The sequence below is a fragment of the Saimiri boliviensis genome, chromosome 1 (assembly GCF_048565385.1).
Source record: "Saimiri boliviensis isolate mSaiBol1 chromosome 1, mSaiBol1.pri, whole genome shotgun sequence".
In the NCBI taxonomy this organism is placed as follows: domain Eukaryota; kingdom Metazoa; phylum Chordata; class Mammalia; order Primates; family Cebidae; genus Saimiri; species Saimiri boliviensis.
In genome coordinates this window covers 49,301,649-49,325,324 of record NC_133449.1, presented here as the reverse complement: position 1 = coordinate 49,325,324, position 23,676 = coordinate 49,301,649, and the positions used below count along the sequence as shown (strand labels likewise).

The following is a 23,676-nucleotide window of genomic DNA, read 5'->3' as shown; positions in this document are numbered from 1 at the left end:
CTAGACAGCTTGTAAGTAACAGAAACTTATTTCCTACAGTTCTGGAGACTGGGAAGTCCAAGACCAAGCTCCCAGCAGATGTGGTGTCTGCTGAGGTCCTGCTTTCTAGTTCATAGATGTCATATTCTAGCTGTGTCCTCACATGGGGGAAGAAGCAAGGAGTGTGTCTCTTGGGCTTCTTTCAGAAGGGCACTAATCTCATTCATAAAGGTTCTGCCCCCAAAACTTAATTACCTTCCATAGGCCCCATCTTTTAATACTATCACATTGGGGGTTAACATTTTAACATGTGAATGGGGGATATGTACAGATATTCAGACCATAGAGGTATGTATGCAAAATTATAGTGGCTCTGGATAGTGTTATCTCCTTCTAGTAGAAGGAGATAAATTAAAATTAATTTTGTTTTATTCTGGTGGGCAGCTAAAGCAGGTATGGCTCACCCTTATCCAATTAAAGTCCTGAAATAATTCAAGACTGGTTCCAGTCTTGTGAGATGTTTATTTCCTCCTCCTAAGGGATGGATTTTCAAGTGTCCACTGAAAGCCTAGAGTGTTTATCAGGTTCCCTCCACAATGACGAGACCTACACTCTAATTTTTGTTTTCTCAGTGCTGTGATACTACTGGTCTCAGTGTAGCTGCTGCTGGCTGCACGGTTTTTCTGCCTCTTACGGAAAGGTGCTGGGTGCTGACTGCCTTGCTTGCTCTCTAAGACCTCAAAAAAACGGTTTTATTTCACATTAAAAATTTTTTTTGTTTGTTGAGAGACAGGGTCTCACACTGTTGCCCAGGCTGAAACACAGAGGCATGATCATGACTCTGCAGCCCTCACCTCCTGGCCTCAGGCAATCCTCCTACCTTGGCCTTCCAAAGTGCTGTGATTACAGACATGAACCACTGTGCCTGGCCTAAAAATATTTTCTCCATCTTCCACAGGTGTTCTTGGTGGGAGACTTGGTCTAACACCTTCATGGTTTGAAGCAGAAGTTTGAGAATATTCACTGTTAAACATCTCAAATTAGTGGTCTGAAAAATTAAGCCAACAATATCATGCAAACCAGAAAGTAAAAGCAGAAATTATGCATGACAAAAATAGTTGAATTGCAGGATAAATCCAGGACACTCAACTTGAAAATTATGGAGCTTCTAGAAGGAGAAAAATGAAGAGATTCAGAAGAGGCAATAGTGAAGCAAATGGTAGAAGAAAATTCTTTGAGCCAATTTTGACCCAAATCTATAGATTATAACTGTACCTGGGCTCTAGGTGAGACACATTGGTGGGATTCCTGAACTCCTAGTGCTTTCAGACAAAAGGAAAATTATTTATGGAGGGAAATCATTTAGACTAGCCTCAGGTTTCTCCTCTGCAAATCTGGAGGCCTGAAGGTGTGGAATTAAGTCTCCATGCTGCTGAGTGGAAGGGCATGCGTGTGACTCAGAATGTTCTACCCAGAGAGCTCATCGTTCAGCAGACAGTGGGAAAGATAAAAACGCAGATCTGCAAGGATGTAGCGAATGCATCTCCCCAACGGAGGAAAATACCCAGACACAACTCTAACTAAATCACAAACAGCAGAGACTCCAGATAAGAGAAGGTGAAGCAGAGACAGGATAATAGTATGGTGTTCTGGGGGTTAAGAGTCAAATTTCTTAGAAGAGAAGCTGCAAAGCTAAGGATGATTCTAGTTACAGCCTCAGCTGAAGCAACCTTCAACTATCTCAGCCAAACCTAAAAGCAGGGGTAGAAGTGAGGGGAGAAAAGGGGACAGAAACATATTTTGAAGGTCTGAAGGAAGAGGGAGGAGAGTGGGGAAGTTTTACGGAGAAGTTTCTGTTGACTTTCTTCACATGATGTAGCTTGTACTCAAGTCATATTAGGACACAGTCATTGCATTGCCTTAATGCTGGACCCACTAAGGTGTCTCTCACGTGGGCACCTCTGATTCTCAGAGGCTTTGTTTCTTCCATTTTAATGTTCAGACATGAGAAAACCCAGAAAGCTAGGCTGGCCAGGTGAGGGCCTCAGCTCTGCAACTGAACAGTTGTCAGGATGTGGCACAAAGCCGTATTTATAGGCTGAGGGGCCTGAGTGTCAACGGCAGCTGATGGACAAATTCTCCTCCAGGAATTAAAAGTAAAGGAAGGGAAAGAGACAGCTGACATGCATTCTCTGCCCTCTCCCCCATCTCCCAATGTCTTGGCATTTTGCCTTGCTGGGTTATTTGTGGCCAGTAGTGTGATTCTCTGCACTAAAATTCAGGGGACATTTCATGTGAAGGTGGCTGAAATGTTTGGGGTAGGAAGGGATGAGGGGCATTGAAATTTATTGCCACTCTGTAAGAGACTTGCAGCTGGGAAGAGCTTCTCAACAGTCACTCCCCCTGGCACTCCCATGTCCTCCTAGACTACAATTCCAAAGACACGTAGCGCTGCCTCATTTCTAAAGAATAGCTACTAAAATGTATTTATTTATTTTGTAGGGTGAGGGGTTATTATTCAAAGAGAAATGTTTGAGATCACGTGGACAAAACAGTTGCTGTGGATATCTGTATTCATTCACAGAAACTGATTTTTGTTACATAAAATCTCACTTCTTGGTAACATGGATTGAAATGAGATTCTAGATTTTTTTTCTTTAAAAATAACTTTTTGTAGTTATTCATGTTCATTGCAGAGAAAATTAGAGCAATTAAAACTGAAACAAAGTATATTTTAAAATGCCAAGATGTAACAGTTTGAGGATTATCCTTCTAGAAAGACTTCTCTATGTCCACCTGTAAACAACTGAAAACAAACGGCATCTTGCCATACATGCTATTCTGTAATTTGACTATGTTACTATGTTACATTATGTTACGTTTTCTCAACACTGCATCTTGGAGAGGATTCCATAGCCAGCCTCCGGTTCCATTGTAATGGCGACTTAGTGCTCTGTAACTTCTGTATATCATGATTTCCTATAGGTATGTTTCTCTTTTGTAACCTGTTGTAAATGTAATGTGTCTGTCCAGGCTTGCAGGAGACTCTGAGGAGGACTGGCTCAGGGAGGAAATGGAGCCTGCTGCCGAGTCTCTGATGCTGTCTGGAAGGCACATCGTGCTGGTGGCTCAGAGACTCCATCTTCAGCCAGAATGTCAGCACTACCGGGAGGAGCTAGTGACTGCAGCTCAGCAGATCCTGGTGAACACCACGAAGGTGAGGCTGATGTCAGAGCTGTCTGGCTGGTCAGTCTGGACAGAGAGCTCATTGCTGTCCTCAGCAGCAGACACCTGCCCCAGAGAGAGAAACCTGCCCAAGTTTCTGCCAGAATCAGAGGCACATAGTACATTTTCAATTTAATAAATGCCAAATGCACAACCTGATTTAGAAACCTTGGTGGACATACTGAGTTAGGGTCTATGATCTTCAACCCACGTGCAACCCCCTTGCCCCCACACTTAGCCACCAGCTTCTAATAAAAAGATTTCATCAGAAGGGTCGTTTTCCATCCTGCCTTTGTCCAGGAGCTATGGGGAGAGGCTACTGAAACCTTTAACTGTCCGCCTATTTGGCAAACCTGGCTCCAAAGTGAAGGCTCTGCTGGACTGGCCTAGCTGGAATGATCTCAGGAGGCCAGGATGATGCCTCAGCCTTCAAATACTCCCCTTTCTCCATCCTGACATTCCGTCATTACTGCACAACGTTGCTCCCATTAGAATCCATATGCCTTGAATATTAGCAAATATTATTATTCATCATTAAAACTTTAGTAATGTGGGTTATGCGAAGGTATTTGTAATTTAACAGGTCATTATTAAAGGAAGGTTGGAGATAAGGAGTAGAGAGTGCAGAAGGGTTTTGGGTACCTGCTGATGAGAGGAGGACAGGCGGGAAGGGCAGGCTCTTGGAAGTGCTTGGTACCAGGTGTGTTGGAGGAGATAGACAGAGCTGTCTGAGAACGGCAGGGTCAGGCTGGGAAAGATTTCTCACAAGCACTTCCTGGACAGGCCACCCCTCTGGCTCTCACCATCCTCATCCAAATAGTAAGTCCTCCCGAAATAGCTTTTGTTGTGTGCGGGTTACCACGTAGCCCGTCCACTGCTCCACCCTTGCCTAGAGACCTGCACTCCAAAGCCAGGTTGGAACCCACAGTAAATGTAGTTCAAACACAGGAGGCCTTAAATTTTCGTAAAAGCAAACGTTTTCTTATAAACACCACTCCTAAACGACTTTTTCCCCCCGAGATTCTATACTCTTTAGTCTTCGGAGGCTAAGGGGACAACATATTTGGAAAACCGGGGAGGGATTAGCTGCCTTTGCTCTCGCCATAGCTCCGGAACCGCCAAGCACCTTCGAACCTCTCTGCCTCTTATTTCCCGAACAGGTCCTGCTCCTTGAAGACGTGGCGATGGCGAGAAAGACGGTGCGGGCGGCTGGTTGGTGCCTGACCTGCCTGGACGCGCTGGAGGCGGCGGGAGACGCGGCCTCGCTGCGCCGCCCCTTCGCCGACCTGGCCACTGCGCTGCTGCGCCTGGGGGACCTGGCAGCGCTCCGGCCAGAGGAGCGCTTGGGCCGCGCAGGCCGCCTGCTTCGGGCCTGCATCCCTGCGCTGATCGCGGCAGTCCGCGGCCACCTCCAGCATCCACGAGATCTGCAGCTGGGCGCGTCCCCTCACGGGGTTTGCGCTCTGGCCAGGAAGGCCCTCGGCGAGCTCCTGATGCGGCTGGATCCCGGCGCCGCGGCCCCGGCGGCCGGCGTGTGGAACGGCGCGCTCGCCCGGCCCCTGAGGCAACTGCAGGAGCTGCTGGTGGCGCCCGAGTCCGAGCCTCTGCACCTCGGCCTGCTGGACCCGCCGCTGGCCGCCGTGGTCTGGCACTGCATGCGCCTGGCCGCCTGCTCTGCGCCGCCGGAGAGGCGGCACCTGGTGGCCCGCTGCGGCCGGCTGCTGCAGTTGCGGAGCGCTGGCGCCCGGCGCCTCGCGGGGATCGGCAGACCTCCCGAGAGAGGCCGGGTAAGGTCGGAGCCAGGGCAGGAGCGCGCGGCGATGTGGGCCGCGACCGAGGCCCTCTCCCAGGGGTTCTGCACTGGGCTACTGCGCCAGATCCTGGACACCTTCACAGACACACAAAGTCCTCTCTTAAGGCTGGTCCAGGCGGCGGTGGCGACTTCCGCAGACAGCTCCCCTTTGGATGGCGAGGCCTTGCCGAAGAGCCTTCAGATTTTCCTTGCTGCTTTCCATGACCGGGCCAAACAGATGCTCAGAGTGGCTCACTTAGCCTTGGTTTGCTGCCCTCAACAAGAAACTGGCAGAGACATGGAGGCCGCCATGGCGGGCATTTGGGGACTTGTGGTGAGAGTGCAACAGCTTTTCTCAGGAAGCCCCCAAGGGTCTGGCCGGGACTGGAGCCCTGCCATCCTGCAGGCCCTGCTTCAGGCCTGGGCCAGGGAATCTGAACACCTGTTGGCGTGTTTTGATGACGTCCTCAATATTCCTGAGTTCCTGAATGTATCCATTCAGGAAATGACCAAGCGCTTGGACTTCTTTACACGGGCTTTGGAGAGTGGAGATTCCAGTGAGTCTTTTCGATGTGTGGCGTATCTGCAGGGCCGGGCCACACACATAGTGCAGGTAATGAGCAGGTATATGGGCCAAGAACGAGATCCCATTTTCCGGAATGGCCTGAGAGTCTTGATCCAGCAACTAGAGCAATCTTCATTGGTCTTGGGTGTAGCTGCTGAGCGCTGTTCACGTGAATATGGATCTCTGGACACTGATGAATTTTTAACCATGGCAAAACATCTGATCTATTCAGCGCAGAGCCTCAAAGAGGGGTTGGATGGGACTAATCACCCAGATATCCTCAGCCCCCTTCGGAACCAAGTCCACAGATTTGACGTTGCTAAGAGACAACCTTATTTCATTCTCCCCAGCTTCCAGAGCTCTGCAGTGCCTGAACTGAAATATCAGAGAGTGCCTGGGTTAGAGGAGAATGATCCAGGCACTTCCTATCCACCAATGGACCATTCTCCCCACCCTTTGATTCCTGATACCTGTACAAAGAGGAGGGGCTCTCCACCCTCTGCCATCAGGAAACTCATCCTTGCTGTAGAGAGCCGTGACCACCAGGCAGTGGCCTCAGCTTGCACGGACCTGCTAGAGCATGATGCCGCTGTTGGTGCAGCCCAAGAGGCCCTGGCTGGAGAGGGGTCACTGGGGCCAGAGAGGATGTTAGGACTTCAAGGCATCTCAACATTGGCACCTCCTATTATTGGCCTAGCAAAAGAGACAGCACATTGCACAACTGCTAGAACAGATCGGCTCCTGGAAGTGGCTCTTCAGCTGTCTGGCAAGATGAGGGAAACCAGGCAGGGTTTGGTAGCTATGGCTGGTGACTGGTACAGTCTGTGTCAACAACTGTTTTGCCACAACCCAACAGCTGATCTGTCACAGAGTACAGCAGTGTTCCTGGAGCTTCGGCAGAATTTAGTCTCAGTGGTTCAACTAGCAGCTAAAAGTGGGCCCATGGATTTGGATAAAAATGACCTTGATTCAACTCAGCATCCAGAAGTGCTTTTACAAATGCAAGCTAGATTGGAGGAGGCAGAGACCTATGCAAAACAGTTGTTGGACAGGGTTTTGGCCTTTGATGGTCTTCAAGCCCCCAAGTCATGGGAAGAGAGCATTGAAGATGGGTGCCTTCTATGGTCAGTGGCTGTCCAAGACCTGCTCCAGTACATGGAGCAACTCAGTGGGAAAAAAGGCCTGTTCCTACTGCCCCTGCGGCTGGCAATGAAAAACCAGCAGGGATTGCAGGAAGGGTTGGATCAGGCAGCAGATGTTTCTAAGAGGCTACAAGAGGCTGCCAGGCTGTCCAGCCTACTGTGTGGGGATGAGCAGGAAAAGGGTGAGGTGTCCTTTCTACGCAGCGAAGTTCATGTACTCACAGATGCTCTGCTGGATGTGGCACAGATCCTGGCCTCCTCCCCCAAACCATCTCCCAGCCTGTCCATACGTTTTGAACTTCTCTGTCTGGAGCTCACCCTTCAAACCAAGACCTTGACTAGCCACCTCAGCACCATCAATGCAGACTATGAATGTGCCTTCCAAGATGTTGTCTGCCCAAGGCTCTCTGTCTGCAAGGACCCCCAGACCAGACCAGGAAGCTCCCTGGAAAGAATGGTGTCTGGTATCCAAGCTGTACAAGGAATTGTGGTAGAAGGTCAGGAGTATGGGCCCTGCCAGGAAGAGCTCGTTATGGCTCTGGAGAGCATTCTCACCCTCACCAAGGAGGTGGCCCAGAGGATCCCTGTGCTCCAAGAACACCCAGAGAAGTGGGGAATGCACATCCTAGACTGGCTTCAATGGGAGTGGGCAGCCAAGGCTCATCATGCCGTGGCCCAGCTGCAGGCCTGGAAAGGTGGTCACACCAAGGCCTGGAGACATCTGGCCCAGTGCTTGAAACCTGGGGAGGAGCCAAGAAGGGCCGCAGAACAGGATCCTATCCAACCCCTGTTCTTCTGCAAAGAGGATGTGGCAGGAGCCGCTGCAGTGGGCAGTGTGGATTCTCAGACTGCTGCCCCCAGGACTCCTCCTGGGAGCTCATTGAGAATCTCTATTGCTGGAACAACCACAGTGGACCCGGGCATGGTAGGATACTCAGCATCTTTCCTTCACCCCCACCTCAGTTCTCTTTCTAGTAACCAAGGACCCTGCCAAGTTCCAGAAAAAGCGATCTTGGTGTCCATGTGTGTAATTCACACCAGGCAGGCAGCACATGCAGACTTTAGGAGCCCAAACTTGGGAAGGAGACTGCCTGGGCTGCACCTGCCTCTATCATTTCCTTGTTGTGAGATATCAGAAAAGCTTTGTAGCCATTTGGGACTTCAATATTTTTTCTAGAAAACGGGAACTTTGATAATTTCCTGATGAAGAATTAGTGAAAGCATGCAAAATATTTGCACTTGCCTAGCATATAGTAAGTATAGATGGTGGCTGTAATTATTACTGTCTTCCATGAAGTTTTTACTGATGACTCTAACTGGAAGTGATTCCCTTGCTGTGACAGACACAGATGTCCTCTGGATCGAGCTGCTGTGTGCCACCTTGACCTCTGCAGATGCTGCCTCCCTCCCCAGTCAGGGTTCTGTTGTTTGACTCCAACTTGAATCAGCACAGGCAAAAAGGAGGATTTATTGGAAGGATGTTGGGTCTACTGAACACCATTCATACATATTCATTTCTTTCCAGGGCAACAGAAAGGATACTTAGGCACTGTCGGTCCCACACATTTGATTTACCTATTTTTGCCCATGACAAAAGTCAGTGGGTGTTACCATAGGTTGACAGTGGCTGAGAAGTTCCCAAGCAGACATGCTTAGCCCAGCGATTGATGCATAACCTGAGCTATCCCTGTTATGGTCTTATGCTTAGCTGCATAGATCCCCTTAAACTGCTCCCTGGGCCTTCTCCTGAGATGAAACCGACCAGAATATGTGTTTCTCCACCCTGTTGCACTTCACTTCACTTGTCTCAATACGATGTCATTACTATACGAAGGGATCTTATTCCCAAAGGGGCAGGGAGGAGAGCAGGCATAGTTCCCTTTGCCCTGCAGGCTGACTCGTCTGTGCTCAGACCCTAACTATCTTCTAGGCTTGCCTCACTCCATATCTCCTGGTCTCATGAATTCAGGTGCCATGCAGGCTCCTCCTTTTCTTATCTGTTTCTCCATAGGGTTATCCTGGCACATACTTCAGGCCACTGGATTCACTGACTTCACATATTCTGTTTCTGTCAGTTTACCCGATACATTCCCCTTCTCATCAAAATCTGCTGAGGGAACATCTCTCATAGGTGCAGGGCAGGGTGACGCTGGCCATCCGGCTTCGGGAGCGAACAACAAGCTCAGCCCCCATTACCACTCCTGTCCATGAATGGACATTATCTCTCCCATTGGAGGTTTCTTCTGAATGAAGAGCAAAGCCTCACAATTCCACGGGTTCCACCCCAGACAAGTGCTGTCTTTGTACACACACAGTTCCAGTATGAAAACCACAGGAAAAAGGACTCTGCCTGGAGGGCATACCGTCAGGTGTGTGGGAGAATCGCCATCCCTAAGGTGTGTCTGACCCTCTCTCTCATTTTCTGGGGCTTCTGTGGTGCAGAGACACAGCCTCCATTCCACCCAGAACAGCACCTCGCACAGCCATCAGAACCTGCTGAGGGAGGTTATGGGTTTGGGAAGGGGGTTCATGTATCTTCTGGGCACTTGTAAGTCACCATCCGGAAATCCTTTATTCCAGTTATGAGAGTCTCTAATACCCAGACCCTGGTCTCTTTCATTATTCAAGCGCCTGGGGACATTTCTAGATTTGGACGTTAAAAGGTTGCTGACAGTTAAATATGAGACATGAGTTGAAAATAATACTTTCTAGTTTCCTAACTCTTGGCTCAAGGACCTCCAAGTCACATTTGCCGTTTTCTCCCTTCTTGGTCTTTGGTCACTGCAGTTAAGTCTTAGTGTCAGATTTCTCTCCCCTTCTTTTCTCTTCACCTATGCCTGGGACCCATCTTGGTGGCTTGCTGGGCCCTGGTATCATTGGCCCCACCTCAGAAGAGGGATCAGCTCAGCCCCTTGAGCATTCAGGGGACATCCCATTCTATCTAGAACAAGGCCAACAAAGCAGAACACATTGCAAAGTGTCAGATGGTAGGGACGATTAACTGAAGAAGCCAACACAAAAACAATAGCAAATCCAGGTGACTTCTCAATATGTGCTAGCTCAGACAGCCTAAACTATCAGCGACTGAACTTTATGGATTCCTTCGTACTCCTTCTTTAGATCCTTCCTGCCAAGCAGAGTATCTGGCATATTGCTGGTGCACAGTAGAGATTTTGAGTGCAGATTTTCTAAATGTCTCCTAAAAGGAGGGCAGTGTTAAGTTGAGCTTCAAAGGAAGTATGTGACTGCAATTGCGAATGAGGGTGGGAAGAACAGATAAGAAAAGGAGGTTCTCCCAGTGCTTCTGAGATTTAGATTTGCTCCTGATGTGGAAGCGGATACTGTGTGGTTGGAGAGGGAGGCAGCCTGCAGTTAGGCCTTCTCTGTGGATGCTCTTCACCCAGTTCCAGTTAGGCACATGGCTGGTTGCTGTTCTCAGCATCTGGACAACTTCTGAGTCAAGGGTGAGAAATTAGAATGCTTGGCAGCCTTGCCTCTTCTTGCCCCTGGACCACACTTGGTGTGCATCTGTAATTCCAGCTACTCAGGAGGCTGAGACAGGAGAATCAATTGAATCCAAGAGGCGGAGGTTGCAGTGAGCTGAGATCACGCCACTGCACTCCAGCCTGGGCAAGAGAGCGAGACTCCGTCTCAAAAAAAAAAAAAAAAAAAAAAAAAAAACAAAAAGATAAAAAGGCAATTGATTTCCCCATAGTATTTTAAAGGCCTGAGTGTCAGAAATTTATGAGTTCTAACCTGTCGTCTTCTTTCAGCAGCAAAGCAGCCCCCAATCTCCGTCCCCCGACTCCTCAGCCCCAGCAGCACTGCCCACTGAGCTGAACCAGCCGCTCCCAGAGGACGGCAGCACGGATGGGGAGAGCAGAATCACCCGGATCACTCGAGCGATGGCCATGGAGGTGTTCCTGATGGCTCAGAGTCTGAGGAGGAGAGGATGCGTCCTGGTACCTGGGCTTCAGCCAGCCGTGGTGGTGGGAGGACTGGGCGTGGCATGGGGATGTCGGGGCTCCCAACTGCTGCCCTTCAGGAGCGGGCAGCCCTAGGCAGCTCCCAGGATGGAGAGGCCACACTGTGGGCCATTCAGCACTCAGCATTTTATGTACTGTCTTCATTCTGGGCATATCGTAAAGTCCACCTCACGTCTCTTTCCCCTCTTCTTTTGAGCTCAGTTACTGAGGCTCTGTTTTATTCCACCAGCAAGGATAATTTCCCAAAAGCTACAACTTAGTAAAATGAAGATCTCTTTCATATCCCAGAAGGATTAACTGAAGGGAGCCACTAAGATCTTTTTAAATTCCCGGAAATAGAGGAAATAAGGACTGTAGCCACCTCAAGGATGGCTGTTTAGGGCCGGCACAGCCTGGCGGGGAGACGGCTGCTTCCTACTGGCTTCTGGGGGCCACCTGCAATCACATGTGGCCTGTTCTGTCTCTCTTTCCCTTTTCTTGATTAAATTTACTTAAACGTTGTTTAGTGTCAATGCACCAACATGGGAAAAACAAAAGCCCATCTTCTGAGTGTGTGGACCAAAAGGAAGCAATCGAATGTCACCAAGAGCCACTCAGGAAACCCCTTCCAATGTGGGTCTCCTGGGTACTATTGGCTCCAAAACTCATGGCTGGGCCACATGAGGTCCCACGTTCTCAACCTGGCAGAGAGGAGGATCCAGGAGAGAAGGGTGGGTGTCAAGGCATCCCCTGACTAGGTGACTACAAAGCCAGACCCAGCAGCCCCACCATGCCCAAGACATAGACCTTTTCTTGTCCCGTCCTCCTCCCAATCCCTGCCCACCACAGCCAGTCAGCCTGTTGAACACCTGTGTGCCAGCAGAGAGCAAGAGCCACTTCTGCAGTCATTATCCAGGTTAGGGGACTGTAGCGGTTACATGTACAAAATAAAACACCCACAGGAAAATGGCGCGGAGGGGTGTCTCACTCACCCTTCCTTCTCCTGTTCTTTTAGTATTCCTCTTCATTCTTTTTTTTTTTGAGACGGAGTTTCGCTCTTGTTACCCAGGCTGGAGTGCAATGGCGCGATCTCGGCTCACCGCAACCTCCGCCTCCTGGGTTCAGGCGATTCTCCTGCCTCAGCCTCCTGAGTAGCTGGGATTACAGGCACGCACCACCATGCCCAGCTGATTTTTTGTATTTTTAGTAGAGACGGGGTTTCACCATGTTGACCAGGATGGTCTCGATCTCTTGACCTTGTGATCCACCCGCCTCAGCCTCCCAAAGTGCTGGGATTACAGGCTTGAGCCACCGCGCCTGGCTTCCTTTTCATTTTTACCCTGAAGACCGATGCTTCTGAAATTAGGCAGCCAAACCCCATTTGGTACAGGAAGAAAGCTGGTAGATACTGCGAGCTCGCCCAGACCCAAGACTTATCCAAAGAGAAGCCAAAGATATATTTTAGGACTCACTTGCTAATTCAAAACTGATTCTCAAGGGTGTGAGGACCCACACATTCTCCTAGGAGGTCACAAACATGTGGTGCTGCCTTGGATATCTTGGGTGGGTGTTGGTTTGGGATTGCCACAAGTCTTTAAAAAGGAAGAGGCAGCACAGTGCCAAGTGACCTGGCACAGGTCTGGCTAGTTTGGCAACAGATCATGCATTTCAAGAAGGTTTCCCTGTTTCCAGAGGTTTCTACCACTGGCCTGCCATGAGGTTGGAGTTGCTTAGAATGAGGTACCGGACATGGCTGTACCCATTGCCTTCTGATTGGAATTTTTCGAATGCTGAGTGTATTAGGAGTGATTTCTTGTTGACTGGACAAGCCGGGGCCGCATGCCGCACAAAGAAGAGGGAGCCCAGAAGTGGTTCCCTACCAGGGCCAGCCACTGAAAAGCACGGGGCGGGCAAAGCTCAGTTCTGCCCTCTAAGTTAGTGTCTATTCCTCATGGCATTTAGGAGGCCCCTCAGGAGGGCAGATACAATAGCTTGATGCCACTTTTCATGCTTGCTGACAACTTGAAAGCCCCACTCCTTCCTGTCCCCTTCCTGCCCCCCATCTGTGCAGGCCAATAAGAAAGCCCAGACAACACCTCCTTTGACACCAGTGGGAAGCTTAAGCCACATAACCCCGGCCCGTGTGTGGAAGCCCTCTTCCCAGCCAATCAGCGTAAAAGCCAAGCCAGTCTCGTTTCCTTGCTCTCTCAAGCCATTTCACCGGGTTGGGAGCCTGCCCTGCTCTTCTGGAAAGCCTCCTTCTGTGAGCCACAACCCTTTTCATACCTTCTGGGTTCACAAATGGCATCATCAGTCCTGACATCTGAACCAGATTTTGGGAGGAGAAGTCCATCCTCTCTGCAGGGTGCCGGTGCCTTTACCAGCAAGACTTGTGGTGTTTCCCGGGGTTTCCTCTTCTGACTATGTCTACTTCCTATGGCCTGTTGAAGGGCCACTTTCCCACTCATCCCAGACAAGGCAGTGAGGTTTTGGTGTGGCTCTATATTTGCTGGAGCAGTCTATCTTTTATTTGCATTGGTTGCTTCAACATTCACCATTATGTTGAAAAATTTTTTTTTAGAGACAAGGTCTTGCTCCATTGCCCAGGCTGGAGTGCAGTGACACAATCATAGCTTACTGCAGCCTCAGCCTCCTGGGCTCAAACAGTCCTCCCAACACAGCCTCCTGAGTAGCTGGGACTACTAGCACACCACTGTTCCCAGCTAATTCTTTTTTTGTAAAGATGAGGTCTCACTGTGTTGCCCAGGCTAGTCTCAAACTCCTGAGCTCAAGCCATCCTCCCACCTTGGCCTCCCAAAGTGCTGGGATTACAGGCATGAGCCACTGCACCTGGCTATATTTAAGATTTTATTTGTTTTTTATTTGTTTTCGAGATGGAGTATTGCTCTGTTGCCCAGGCTGGAGTATGGTGGCTCACTGCAACCTCTGCCTTCCAGGTTCAAGCAATTCTCCTGGCTCAGCCTCCCAAGTAGCTGGGACTGCAGGGGTGTGCCATCACACTTGGCTAATTTTTGTATTCTTAGTAGAGACAGGGTTTCACCATGTTGGCCAGGCTGGACTCGAACTCTTAACCTCGTGATCTGCCCACCTTGGCTTCTCAAAGTGCTGGGATTACAGGCATGAGCCACTATACCTGGCCAAGATTTTATTTGAATAGAGGGTTCTGTTGCTTAAGAAAAAATAGAAAAGGAATGGAAAACTGTTGATTTAGTCCAAATCTCTCTTATCTCTTTTTATTTATTTATTCATTTATTTATTTTCCAAATCTCTCTTTTTAAAGTAAAGAAAAGTGAGGCCCAAAAGGGTCAAAATTTTAAATCAGCTAACAAATAGGTGGCTTCTCTCACCAGTCTCTGAATCATCCGTTCCCAGCTGGTAAGCTCTACATGTGACTGCAGTCCTCTGCCCCTTGGTGCCCGCCACCGCCCCCTTCAACCTGGATGTTTCCCACACCTGGCCCTCCCTGGCACCCTCATACCTGCCCTGGGCCTGCTGAAAACTAACTCTGAGCCTAGTGGAAGCCACAGCCTCTGTGGGGATGGGCTAGACCATGACCAGGAGGATGGGCCGCCTTCTCTTCAGCAGCCCCACACAGATGGATGGGCCCCCGCCATGTCATTCTGCTGCCTTTAAGGAGAGTAAAGTTCTTACTAACCCAGGAAGACCTGAAGCCTTTGGAGGAGGTTCAGGAGATCACAGTTTAAGCTAAAATATGTTCATTTTGTGGGCTGAAGTAAGTTGTGCCGAGCAAGTTTTAGACACTTTTGCCACCAATTTCTTGATATTCTAACTCTCATTTCTTTGATATAGACCAAAGATCAGCTCATTGCCTCTGCCAGGAAAATTGCAGCTTCTGGACAAAATTTCGCCCGACTCATCTGCATCATTGCTAAGAACTGCATAGATCAAAGATGTTCCCAGGAGCTTTTGTGTATGGTGGAGCAGATTCAAACAATGAGCAGCCAGCTCCGCATCATTTCCAGGTAGGAAGTAGCTCTGCTTTCTCAAGACCTGGGGGTAGGGGTAGAGGTAGGGGTGAGGAAATTCCTTTAAAATATATACTTCTTTATATTTTTTTGGAGATGGGGCCTCTGTCACCCAGGCTGGAGTGCATGTGCTCTACCATGGCTTACTGCAGCGCAGTCTCAACCTCTTGGGCTCAACTGATCCTCCCATCTCAGGCTCCCACGTAGCTGTGACCACAGGTGCATGCCACCACACCCAGCTGATTTTTTGATTTTTTGTAGAGACGAGGTCTCTTTATGTTGCCCATGTTGATCTTCAACTCCTGGACTCAAGTGATTGTCCCTCCTCGGCCTCCCAAAGGCTGGGCGCGAGGCATCACAACTGGCCTTCTTTTAATTTTTTTATTCTCCAAGAATTAACATTCATTTGTAAGATATCAAACAAATGTTGACAATATTTTAAAACATTACAGAGGGCAAAAAACACACTTAAGCTAGAGCCATTTCTCATTTTATCATAACTACAGTATATCTGATATTATACATAAGAAAGAAAAAAAGATTTAACTTGGAAAACTAGTTTCTTTTTTTTTTTTTTTTTTATGAGACGGAGTTTCGCTCTTGTTACCCAGGCTGGAGTGCAATGGCGAGATCTCGGCTCACCGCAACCTCTGCCTCCCGGGTTCAGGCAATTCTCCTGCCTCAGCCTCCTGAGTAGCTGGGATTACAGGCACGCGCGACCATGCCCAGCTAACTTTTTGTATTTTTAGTAGAGACGGGGTTTCACCATGTTGACCAGGATGGTCTCAATCTCTTGACCTTGTGATCCACCCGCCTCGGCCTCCCAAAGTGCTGGGATTACAGGCTTGAGCCACTGCGCCCAGCCCGGAAAACTACTTTCTGAGCAAGTGTGAACATAAAGTAACCATAAGAAATTTTTTAAAGTGAAATATGTTAGAACTTATGCTGTCCTTTAACACTGGTTTCTTCTCCCTTCAAAATGCCAGGCACTGACTTCAGTGATACTGCTGGTTTACAACACTGCAGGGTTAATCTACAAACACAAAGGACTGAGCTTACTTTAAAACAAAAACAATGCCTGAGCTGAGCGCAGTGGCTCACACTTGTAATCCCAGCACTTTGGGAAGCTGAGATGGTTGGATCACTTGAGGTCAGGAGTTCCAGACCAGCCTGTCCGACATGGTGAAACCCCGTCTCTGCTAAAAATACAAAAATGAGCTGGGCCTGGTGGCGGGTACCTGTAATCCCAGCTACTTGGGAGGCTGAGGCAGAAGAATAGCTGGAACCTGGGAGGCGGAGGTTGCAGTGAGCCAAGATCGCGCCAGTGCACTCCAGTCCAGAGTGAGACTCCATCTCAAACAAACAGTGTCTGAATTTTGACCATTACCTCTTATTTGTGTTTTTACTAATCATATGTAACAAAAAATACATTCATTGCAAAGTAAACGTCCTGCAATTGTCATGTGCCTAAGAAAAACAATGCCAGCACAGTGCGTGAAGGTTAATCTATTTGATACGCTCAAACTCTGAAATTGAGCAATTTTCATTAATTGTTTCTTTATAACAACTTCCCTATTGGTAATATAGAACATCGTAATATAATTATGGAATCAGGTTTCATTTCAACCTGAGTCCCTTCATTTATACAACGGCACATTTACCAAAAACAAACTGCATTTAGTAATATTCTTATGTTATGGAAGAGCTTAATAGTTAAAACTATTATCAATTGTTGTAAGGCATAAAAATTGTATTGTCAAAACCAAGACATATAAATTGTTTTAAAATTAAAAATAAAACCTGGTTTCTGTTCTCCAGGAAATAATATTTTAGGCACATCATTGTTTTAAGATTAGCTACCAGGCCAGGTGCAGTGGCTCAAGCCTGTAATCCCGGCACTTTGAGAAACTGAGGTGGACAGATCACTCAAGGTCAGGAGTTCGAGACCAGCCTGGCCAACATGATGAAACCTATCTCTACTAAAAATACAAAAATTAACTGGGCGTGGTGGTGCATGCCTGTAATCCCAGCTACTCAAGAGGCTGAGGCTGGAGAATCGTTTGAATCTAGGAGGCGGAGCTTGCAGTGAGCTGAAATCTCACCACTGCACTCCAGCCTGGGCGACAGAGCAAGACTCTGTCTCAAAAACAAAACAAAACAAAATAAAAAGAATTAGCTACCAAAAGTTTTCAACTGAAGATACAGCAACTACAATTAATTTTAGCATTGCAAATATGAGTATTGTACGAGTACCCGAGACTTGCTTTAATCAGGTAGGCATGGATATGAAACACTCAGACATGGAAAAGACCATCATGAAGGAGAAAGTTACACTCACTAGACATGGAAGGCACAGATGCCATGCAGGGCCACCAGGGAAGCACCAGGGTTAGTCAAAGGGCAGAAGTCAGGAGGAACCATGGGCCAGGGCATTTACTGTGGTTTTCACAGGAAGGAATGGGTGAGATAGGGAAAGTGTCTTAGCAGTTTAGAACTGGTTAGTTTGAATCATTTCAGTGGGCTCTGGGGTACTGGGGTTGTCTCTAGCTGTCTGGAACCTGGCTTGGGATGATTAGGGCAGCTGACTAGCAGCCTGGAATGTCAGAGCTTGATGACGGAGGTGGTTGGCGGGTGTGGGTTCTGGACTGGTAGGTTTGCCTATGGAAGGTGTGCTTACAGGTGAGTCATTTATCCCTAGGAGCTGACTAGCCCTAGGAACGGGCAGTCTCCAAAATACAGACAATAAAAAGGCATGATTTTTTAAAAACACAGGTGTATTTATTAAGCTGTCAATCTTCTAAAGGATCTGGAAGTCCTGAAATTTTGCACTTAAGTTTCACAGCATTTTAATTCTCAATGGTAGGGAACAACTTGTTTAACTAAATTTAGTTACATTTAGTTTCAAACAAATATCATTGAGATGTGCAATTCAATTAGGAAGTACAGGCCTGATTTTTGATGAGAACTTTTAATCTTAGCCCCCAAAACAATTCTATGCAAAGTTTCTCATTCCTTTTCATTAGATATGGTAGTTGGCATTTGTTCTAATTCTGCTGTTTTCATTGAAAACATACTTCCTGTTGATTTATAGACACTGTCATATTTTGTTAAATAAAGATGGTATTTTTAAAAGTTAATTTAGACCTTTAGAACATTCTTTTTCTGTGCCGGTCGTGGTGGCTTGCACCTGTAACCCCAGCACTTTGGGAGGCTGTAGCAGGAGGTTTGCTTGAGGCCATGAGTTCGAGACCAGCTTGGCCAACATGGCAGAACCCCATCTCTTCTAAACGTACAAAGATTAGCCAGATGTGGTGGTGCATGCCTGTGGTTTCAGCTACTCGTGAGGCTGAGGTGGGAGAATTGCTTGAACCTGGGAGGCAGAGGTTGCAGTGAGCTGAGATTGTGCCACTGCACTCCAGCCTGGGTGACAGAGTGAGACTCTGTCTCAAGAAAAAAATAAAAATAAAATAAAATAAAAAGAATATTCTTTCTCTGAATAGTCAGTCCTCACGGAAGCATCCCAGCTTTCTAGAAGAGAGTCACATTGTAAAACCTCCCAGTACTTATTTAAGATTGCATCTCTCACCTGGAGTAAGATCCACTTTTCTCCTGTACGCTTCCAAGTGTAAAGGCCTCCCTGGCAAGAAGCAAGTCCTCTGAAGAGCTCTTAGTGGAAAATGCACAGCAGCTCCTCCAGGCTGTCTTTAAGACCATGAGGGCCGCAGAAGCTGCGAGTCTCGGGGTAAGTGCTGACTCAGAGAGTGGGTGCCAGCCTAGGGTACACATGCATGCACAACTCAGGGTCACAGGCCCACAGACACATGGCAAGCTGCAGACATTCACAGGATACCCTACTTTCTTAGTGGCTATATTCAACTTCATTCCTTCCCTTGCATCTGTCACCTGATTCTTATGTGTTTCAGTTTGACTAATTTCTCTCAACCTACTTTCAGTTTCACTGATTATTTCTTCAGCTGTATCCAGTCTTCTGATGAGTCTATCAAAGCATTCTTCATAGCTGTTACCATGTTTCTTCTTATTTCTAGCATTTCCGTTTGTTTTTAATAGCTTTTATGTTTTTATTAAAATTCTCCATTTTTCATGCATTTTTGTCCACTTTCCCACGCATATTATTTTAACTTTCCTATCTGATAATTTCAACATGTGGCTTATATCTGACTCTGGGTTTTGTTTGTTTTATCTCTTGACAGTGCATTGCTTTTTTGTTTTTGTTTTTTTTTGCATGTCTTATAATTTTCTGTACAAAACTTGACATTATGTGTAGACTGGCAGAGAAGAACTAAATAGTATTTATGCCTGAAAATTTAGGCCTTTAGAGTGTTGGGTGAGCCACTACACTGAGGAGATCATCTGAGTTTGGGTTTTATTGTTATAGTCATTGCTGATGCACCACTAGTATCAAATTTGCTAGTGTTACCTTGAGTTTTTTTTTTTTTTTTGCTGATGGGAGTTTTGCTTTTGTTGCCCAGGCTGGAGTGCAATGGTGCGATCTCGGATACCGCACCCCCTGCTTCTTGGGTTCAAGTGATTCTCCTGCCTCAGCCTCCCAAGTAGCTGGGATTACAGGCATGTGCCACCACATCCAGCTAATTTTTTAATTTTTTTTTTTTTTTTTTAGTAGAGACGCAGTTTCCCCCTGTTGGTCAGTCTGGTCTCAAATTCTTGACCTCAGGTGATCCACCTGCCTTGGCCTCCCAAAGTGCTGGGATTATAAGCATGAGCCACCATGCCTGGCCTTGTTTTTGTTTCATTTTTATTTAAAAAAAATTTTTTTTTGAGACGGAGTTTCGCTCTTGTTACCCAGGCTGGAGTGCAATGGCGCGATCTCGGCTCCCTGCAACCTCCACCTCCTGGGCTCAGGCAATTCTCCTGCCTCAGCCTCCTAAGTAGCTGGAATTACAGGCACGCGCCACCACGCCCAGCTAGTTTTTTGTATTTTTAGTAGAGACGGGGTTTCACCATGTTGACCAGGATGGTCTCGATCTCTCGACCTCGTGATCTACCCTCCTCGGCCTCCCAAAGTGCTGAGATTACAGGCTTGAGCCACCACGCCCGGCCAAAAAAATTTTTAAGAGACAGTTTTGCTGTGCCATCCAGGCTAGAATGCAGAGGGACAATCATAACTCACTGCAGCCTTGAACTCCTGGGTTCAAGTAGTTCTCTGCCTCAGCCTTTTGAGTAGCTGGGACTACAGGCACATGCCACTGGACCAGGCTAATTTTTAATTTTTTGTAGAGATACGGTCTCAATATGTTGCTCAGGCTGGTCTCGAACTCCTAGCCTCAAGCTATCCTCCTGCCTCAGCCGCCCAAAGTGCTGAGATTACAAGCATGAGCCACCACGCACAGCCATTACCTTATGCTCAGTTTGCTGTCCGTCCCTTAGTTGCTTAAGGCTTTTGTTCCATAAAGGTCACAGATTTGCGTGGGGATTCATGCCTTTGTGGAATGGTGGCTGCTCTCTTTCCGAAGTCTGTGCCACAGGGAGGCATTCCCGGGTTCCTGTCCTGGCTCAAGTCTTTCTTGAGTGAAGTCCTAGACAGAACCCTATGCAGAGATGTGGACTTGTCTTGTGTTGTGGTTCCATGGTTCTAAACACTCACACTAGCCTATTCTTGGCTGTTAGCAGTTTGTTACAGTTTTGGACTAAATTTTTTTTTTTTTTTTTTTTTTTTCTGGAGACAGAGTCTCGCTCTCTCTCCAGGCTGAAGTGCAGTGGTGCCATCTTGACTCACTGCAACTTCTGCCTTCCAGGTTTAAGCAATTCTCCTGCCTCAGCCTCTCAAGTAGCTGGGACTATAGGTGCATGCCACCACACTCAGCTAATTTTTATATTTTTAGTAGAGACAGGGGTTCACCATATTGGCCAGACTGGTCTCAATCTCCTGACCTTGTGAACTGCCCGCCTTGGCCTCCCAAAGTGCTGAGATTACAGGCGTGAGCCACCGTGTCTGGCCTGGACTAAATCTTCTTATCAGATTACATGCCAGCCCACCTTCCTCCTACGCTCTGTTCTGTGTAAGATGGTGCTTATCTGTCTCTCCTTGGAGGTGGTTGGCTTTTCTAACTAACTAGTTAATTGCCCTTCAACCATAGCTCTCTAACAGGTTCAAGAAAGATTATATTTTTGTGGATTATGTGACTTTTTCCTCCTTATTAGCGTGAGAGCAACACTTTTTCTGGCTTTCTGTATCCTAAGTGGCAGCTGGAAATAGAAAATATTTAAGTGCCTGCCAGAACACCGAGCCTGGGGCCTCTGTGTGTGCTATTCCACATGTGCGAGACCCACCCTTGCCCCTGCACTTCCACTGCCCCTGCCTGGCTCCTTTTTATCCTGCAGACCTGAACTGAAATTTCGATTCCTTAGAAGGGATGACACACCTTCACTATAGCTCAACTAAATCACACTCATTTTCCTTTATCTTAGGATGTTGTAGGATTCTTTTGTAGCAATCATCAGTTTGTAAATATAAATTTGTTTTCATTTCTTGCATGTGTTTATTTATCTGGCTCTTTTCTTAGAATGTAAACTCCATGAAGCCACAGACCTGGACTAGTGGTCTAGTGTGTAGAGGTGCTGAAAACAGAATGAGAATTTTCATTTCAAGTTTAAAGAAACTTTGTACCTGTTAAGGTCATAGTACATAGACGAAACATGCTCAGTGAAAAGCATTTGAAAAGTGTGGCAACTTCGGCCGGGCGCAGTGGCTCACGCCTGTAATCCCAGCACGTTGGGAGGCCGAGGCGGGTGGATCACGAGGTCAAGAGATGGAGACCATCCTGGTCAACATGGTGAAACCCCGTATCTCCTAAAAAAAAAGTACAAAAAAATCAGCTGGGCATGGTGGTGCGTGCCTGTAATCCCAGCTACTCAGGAGGCTGAGGCAGGAGAATTGCCTAAACCCAAGAGGCGGAGGTTGCAGTGAGCCGAGATGGCGCCATTGCACTCCAGCCTGGGTAACAAGAGCGAAACTCTGTCTCAAAAAAAAAAAAAAAAAAAAAAAAAAGTGTGGCGATTTCAACTACAAGTTCCAGAGACCCTTGAATATACGGAAAGCTAAGAGAAAAACTCAGGCCTGGCCCCTGAGGAGCAGCAGCTCTCCCTCCCCGCGAGCCCTGGCCACAGCCCACAGCTTTCTACTGCTCCGACAGGACCAAGCGAAGCACTGAGGCAAGACTACTGCCTTTCCCGCATCTCTGGACCATTTGGATGCAAGAGACCCTGAGAGCCAGGCGGAGCATCCACAGCATACACCTGTGTCCTGGCTCTGCTTGGGCCATCGGCCTAGAAACCCATGGACATTCTGCATGAAACAATCCAAATAAAGTAATATTCAAAGGGAGGAAGAACTTGGAGTAGAGGAAACATTTTTAAAAACCAGCTGCATTCTCAGAACTTTCCACTGGGATCAATAGAAAGCCCTTTGGTGTGTTTTGCTGCTTCTTCCAGAATGGGTAGGCTCCAATTCAAGCCACCTTTTCAAATACGATTCCCTGGTCCCCGTACAACTAGGGATTAGGGCTAGAAGGTCAGAAAGCTGGTCCCCACCCTGCTCGGAGGAATCCCATAAGCAAGACTCCAATCAGCTGAAGCTGGGCAAGTGCACAGTGTCCCCCAGTGCTTAATTATCTCTCTCTCTTCCAGGGTTTGAGAGAACCTTCCCCAGATCCGGAGGAATTGGAAGTTGTTGCTTTCTGCCTGCAGTGGAGGAGGAAGCTGCTAAGGCACAGACTTCAAGAAACCTCAAACATGGATTGTGATGAGCTGGGCCTGCGGAAAGCAAGCGCTAAAACTCCCCCAACACTCTCTGCCCGGGTTCAGGAAGCATTGTAAAAGCTAAGAGATAGTTCCCGGTCAACTTCTTGTACCCTGTGCTCTGACTTGACTTGTACTCTGACCTGACCTGTACTTCCTGACCTGTTCTCTGACCTGACACTGGAAGCCTGTGGGAAGTGCCTTTTAAGTAGAATCCGCCTGTGGGGTCGCAGGGTGACACGGTGGTTTGGGTGGGTGCGGTGTGGCCAGGGTCCAGCCTTGCACAAGGCTGCCCTGACAACATTACTCGTTAGGGGACATCCCTGGGCCCCCGATGAGGCTGATTGCTTCCTGGGAAGGACACATGTTTCTTGGCTTGGAAGGAACAACACATGTAAACTGTGGAAGGAGAGGGAAAACATCCAAGTACCGTTAGCTTAAGCCTTTATTAAGGTGTTATGATGGGAGACAATTCCCAGAATGTTCTGCAGGGAACCAGGAGTTGAACGATGTATGAGTTAGATAGAGGTGGTGAGTCAGAGTTCCCCTTGCTCAGGTCCCCTGTCCCCTGACTAGCATACCTGTTTCCCATCAGTTCAGAATTTGACACTAGGTGTGCTAGTCAGGGGACAGGATGCAAGGACTGTGCATCGGGGCCGCTGAGCTCCAGCGCTATTTGGTAAATCTGGGTTTAGCATTTGGGATGGAGAGGAACGGTTGGGAGCTAAGGCCTTAGCTGAGGCAGTAGGAGTTTTGCAGTTCTTCAGTGCCTTTTACAAAACCTAAGTGATGAAGGAGGGCAAAGAGACTGGTGACCTTCACCTCGGAGGCTAAAGCTCACGGCCAGGAGCAGAGGACTGAGTCCCAGCCAAGGGTCAGGGAAGGAGGATGGGGGTGCAGACGGGGAGTGGGGATGCCCTGCAGGCATGGGCGAGGGCCTTGCTTTTCTGGGGCGGGGGGGGGGGGTGCTATAAGCCTCCTAGAGTCTACCATAGTCCTTTGGGAGGAGGGGCCAACTGGATGCTGCCTGAGATTGAATTGCCCTCAATTGGGTGGGATGGTGGCTTGGATTTATAGTAGATGAAGAGAAGTATTTTTCCATTTTTTTAAAAAACAGGGCACACTTAGATGAGATTTGACACACATGCCCTCATGAAACTGTCATCACACTCGAGATAACGAACATATACATTGTCTTCCACAGTACCCTAAAGCCCCTTTGTAA

The 23,676-nt window shown here is 47.9% G+C and overlaps 1 protein-coding gene across 1 annotated transcript; it reads left to right on the top strand.

The window, feature by feature from the left end:
• Positions 1-4,973: 4,973 nt before the first annotated feature.
• On the top strand, positions 4,974-23,330 carry LOC141584096 (uncharacterized). The gene is made up of 5 exons (XM_074397040.1): positions 4,974-7,628; positions 10,477-10,665; positions 14,500-14,672; positions 18,300-18,417; positions 22,341-23,330. Exons 1-5 carry the CDS (start codon positions 5,025-5,027, stop codon positions 22,527-22,529), a joined length of 3,273 nt encoding a protein of 1,090 aa, XP_074253141.1. The 5' UTR covers positions 4,974-5,024; the 3' UTR covers positions 22,530-23,330.
• The last annotated feature ends 346 nt before the right edge of the window (positions 23,331-23,676 follow it).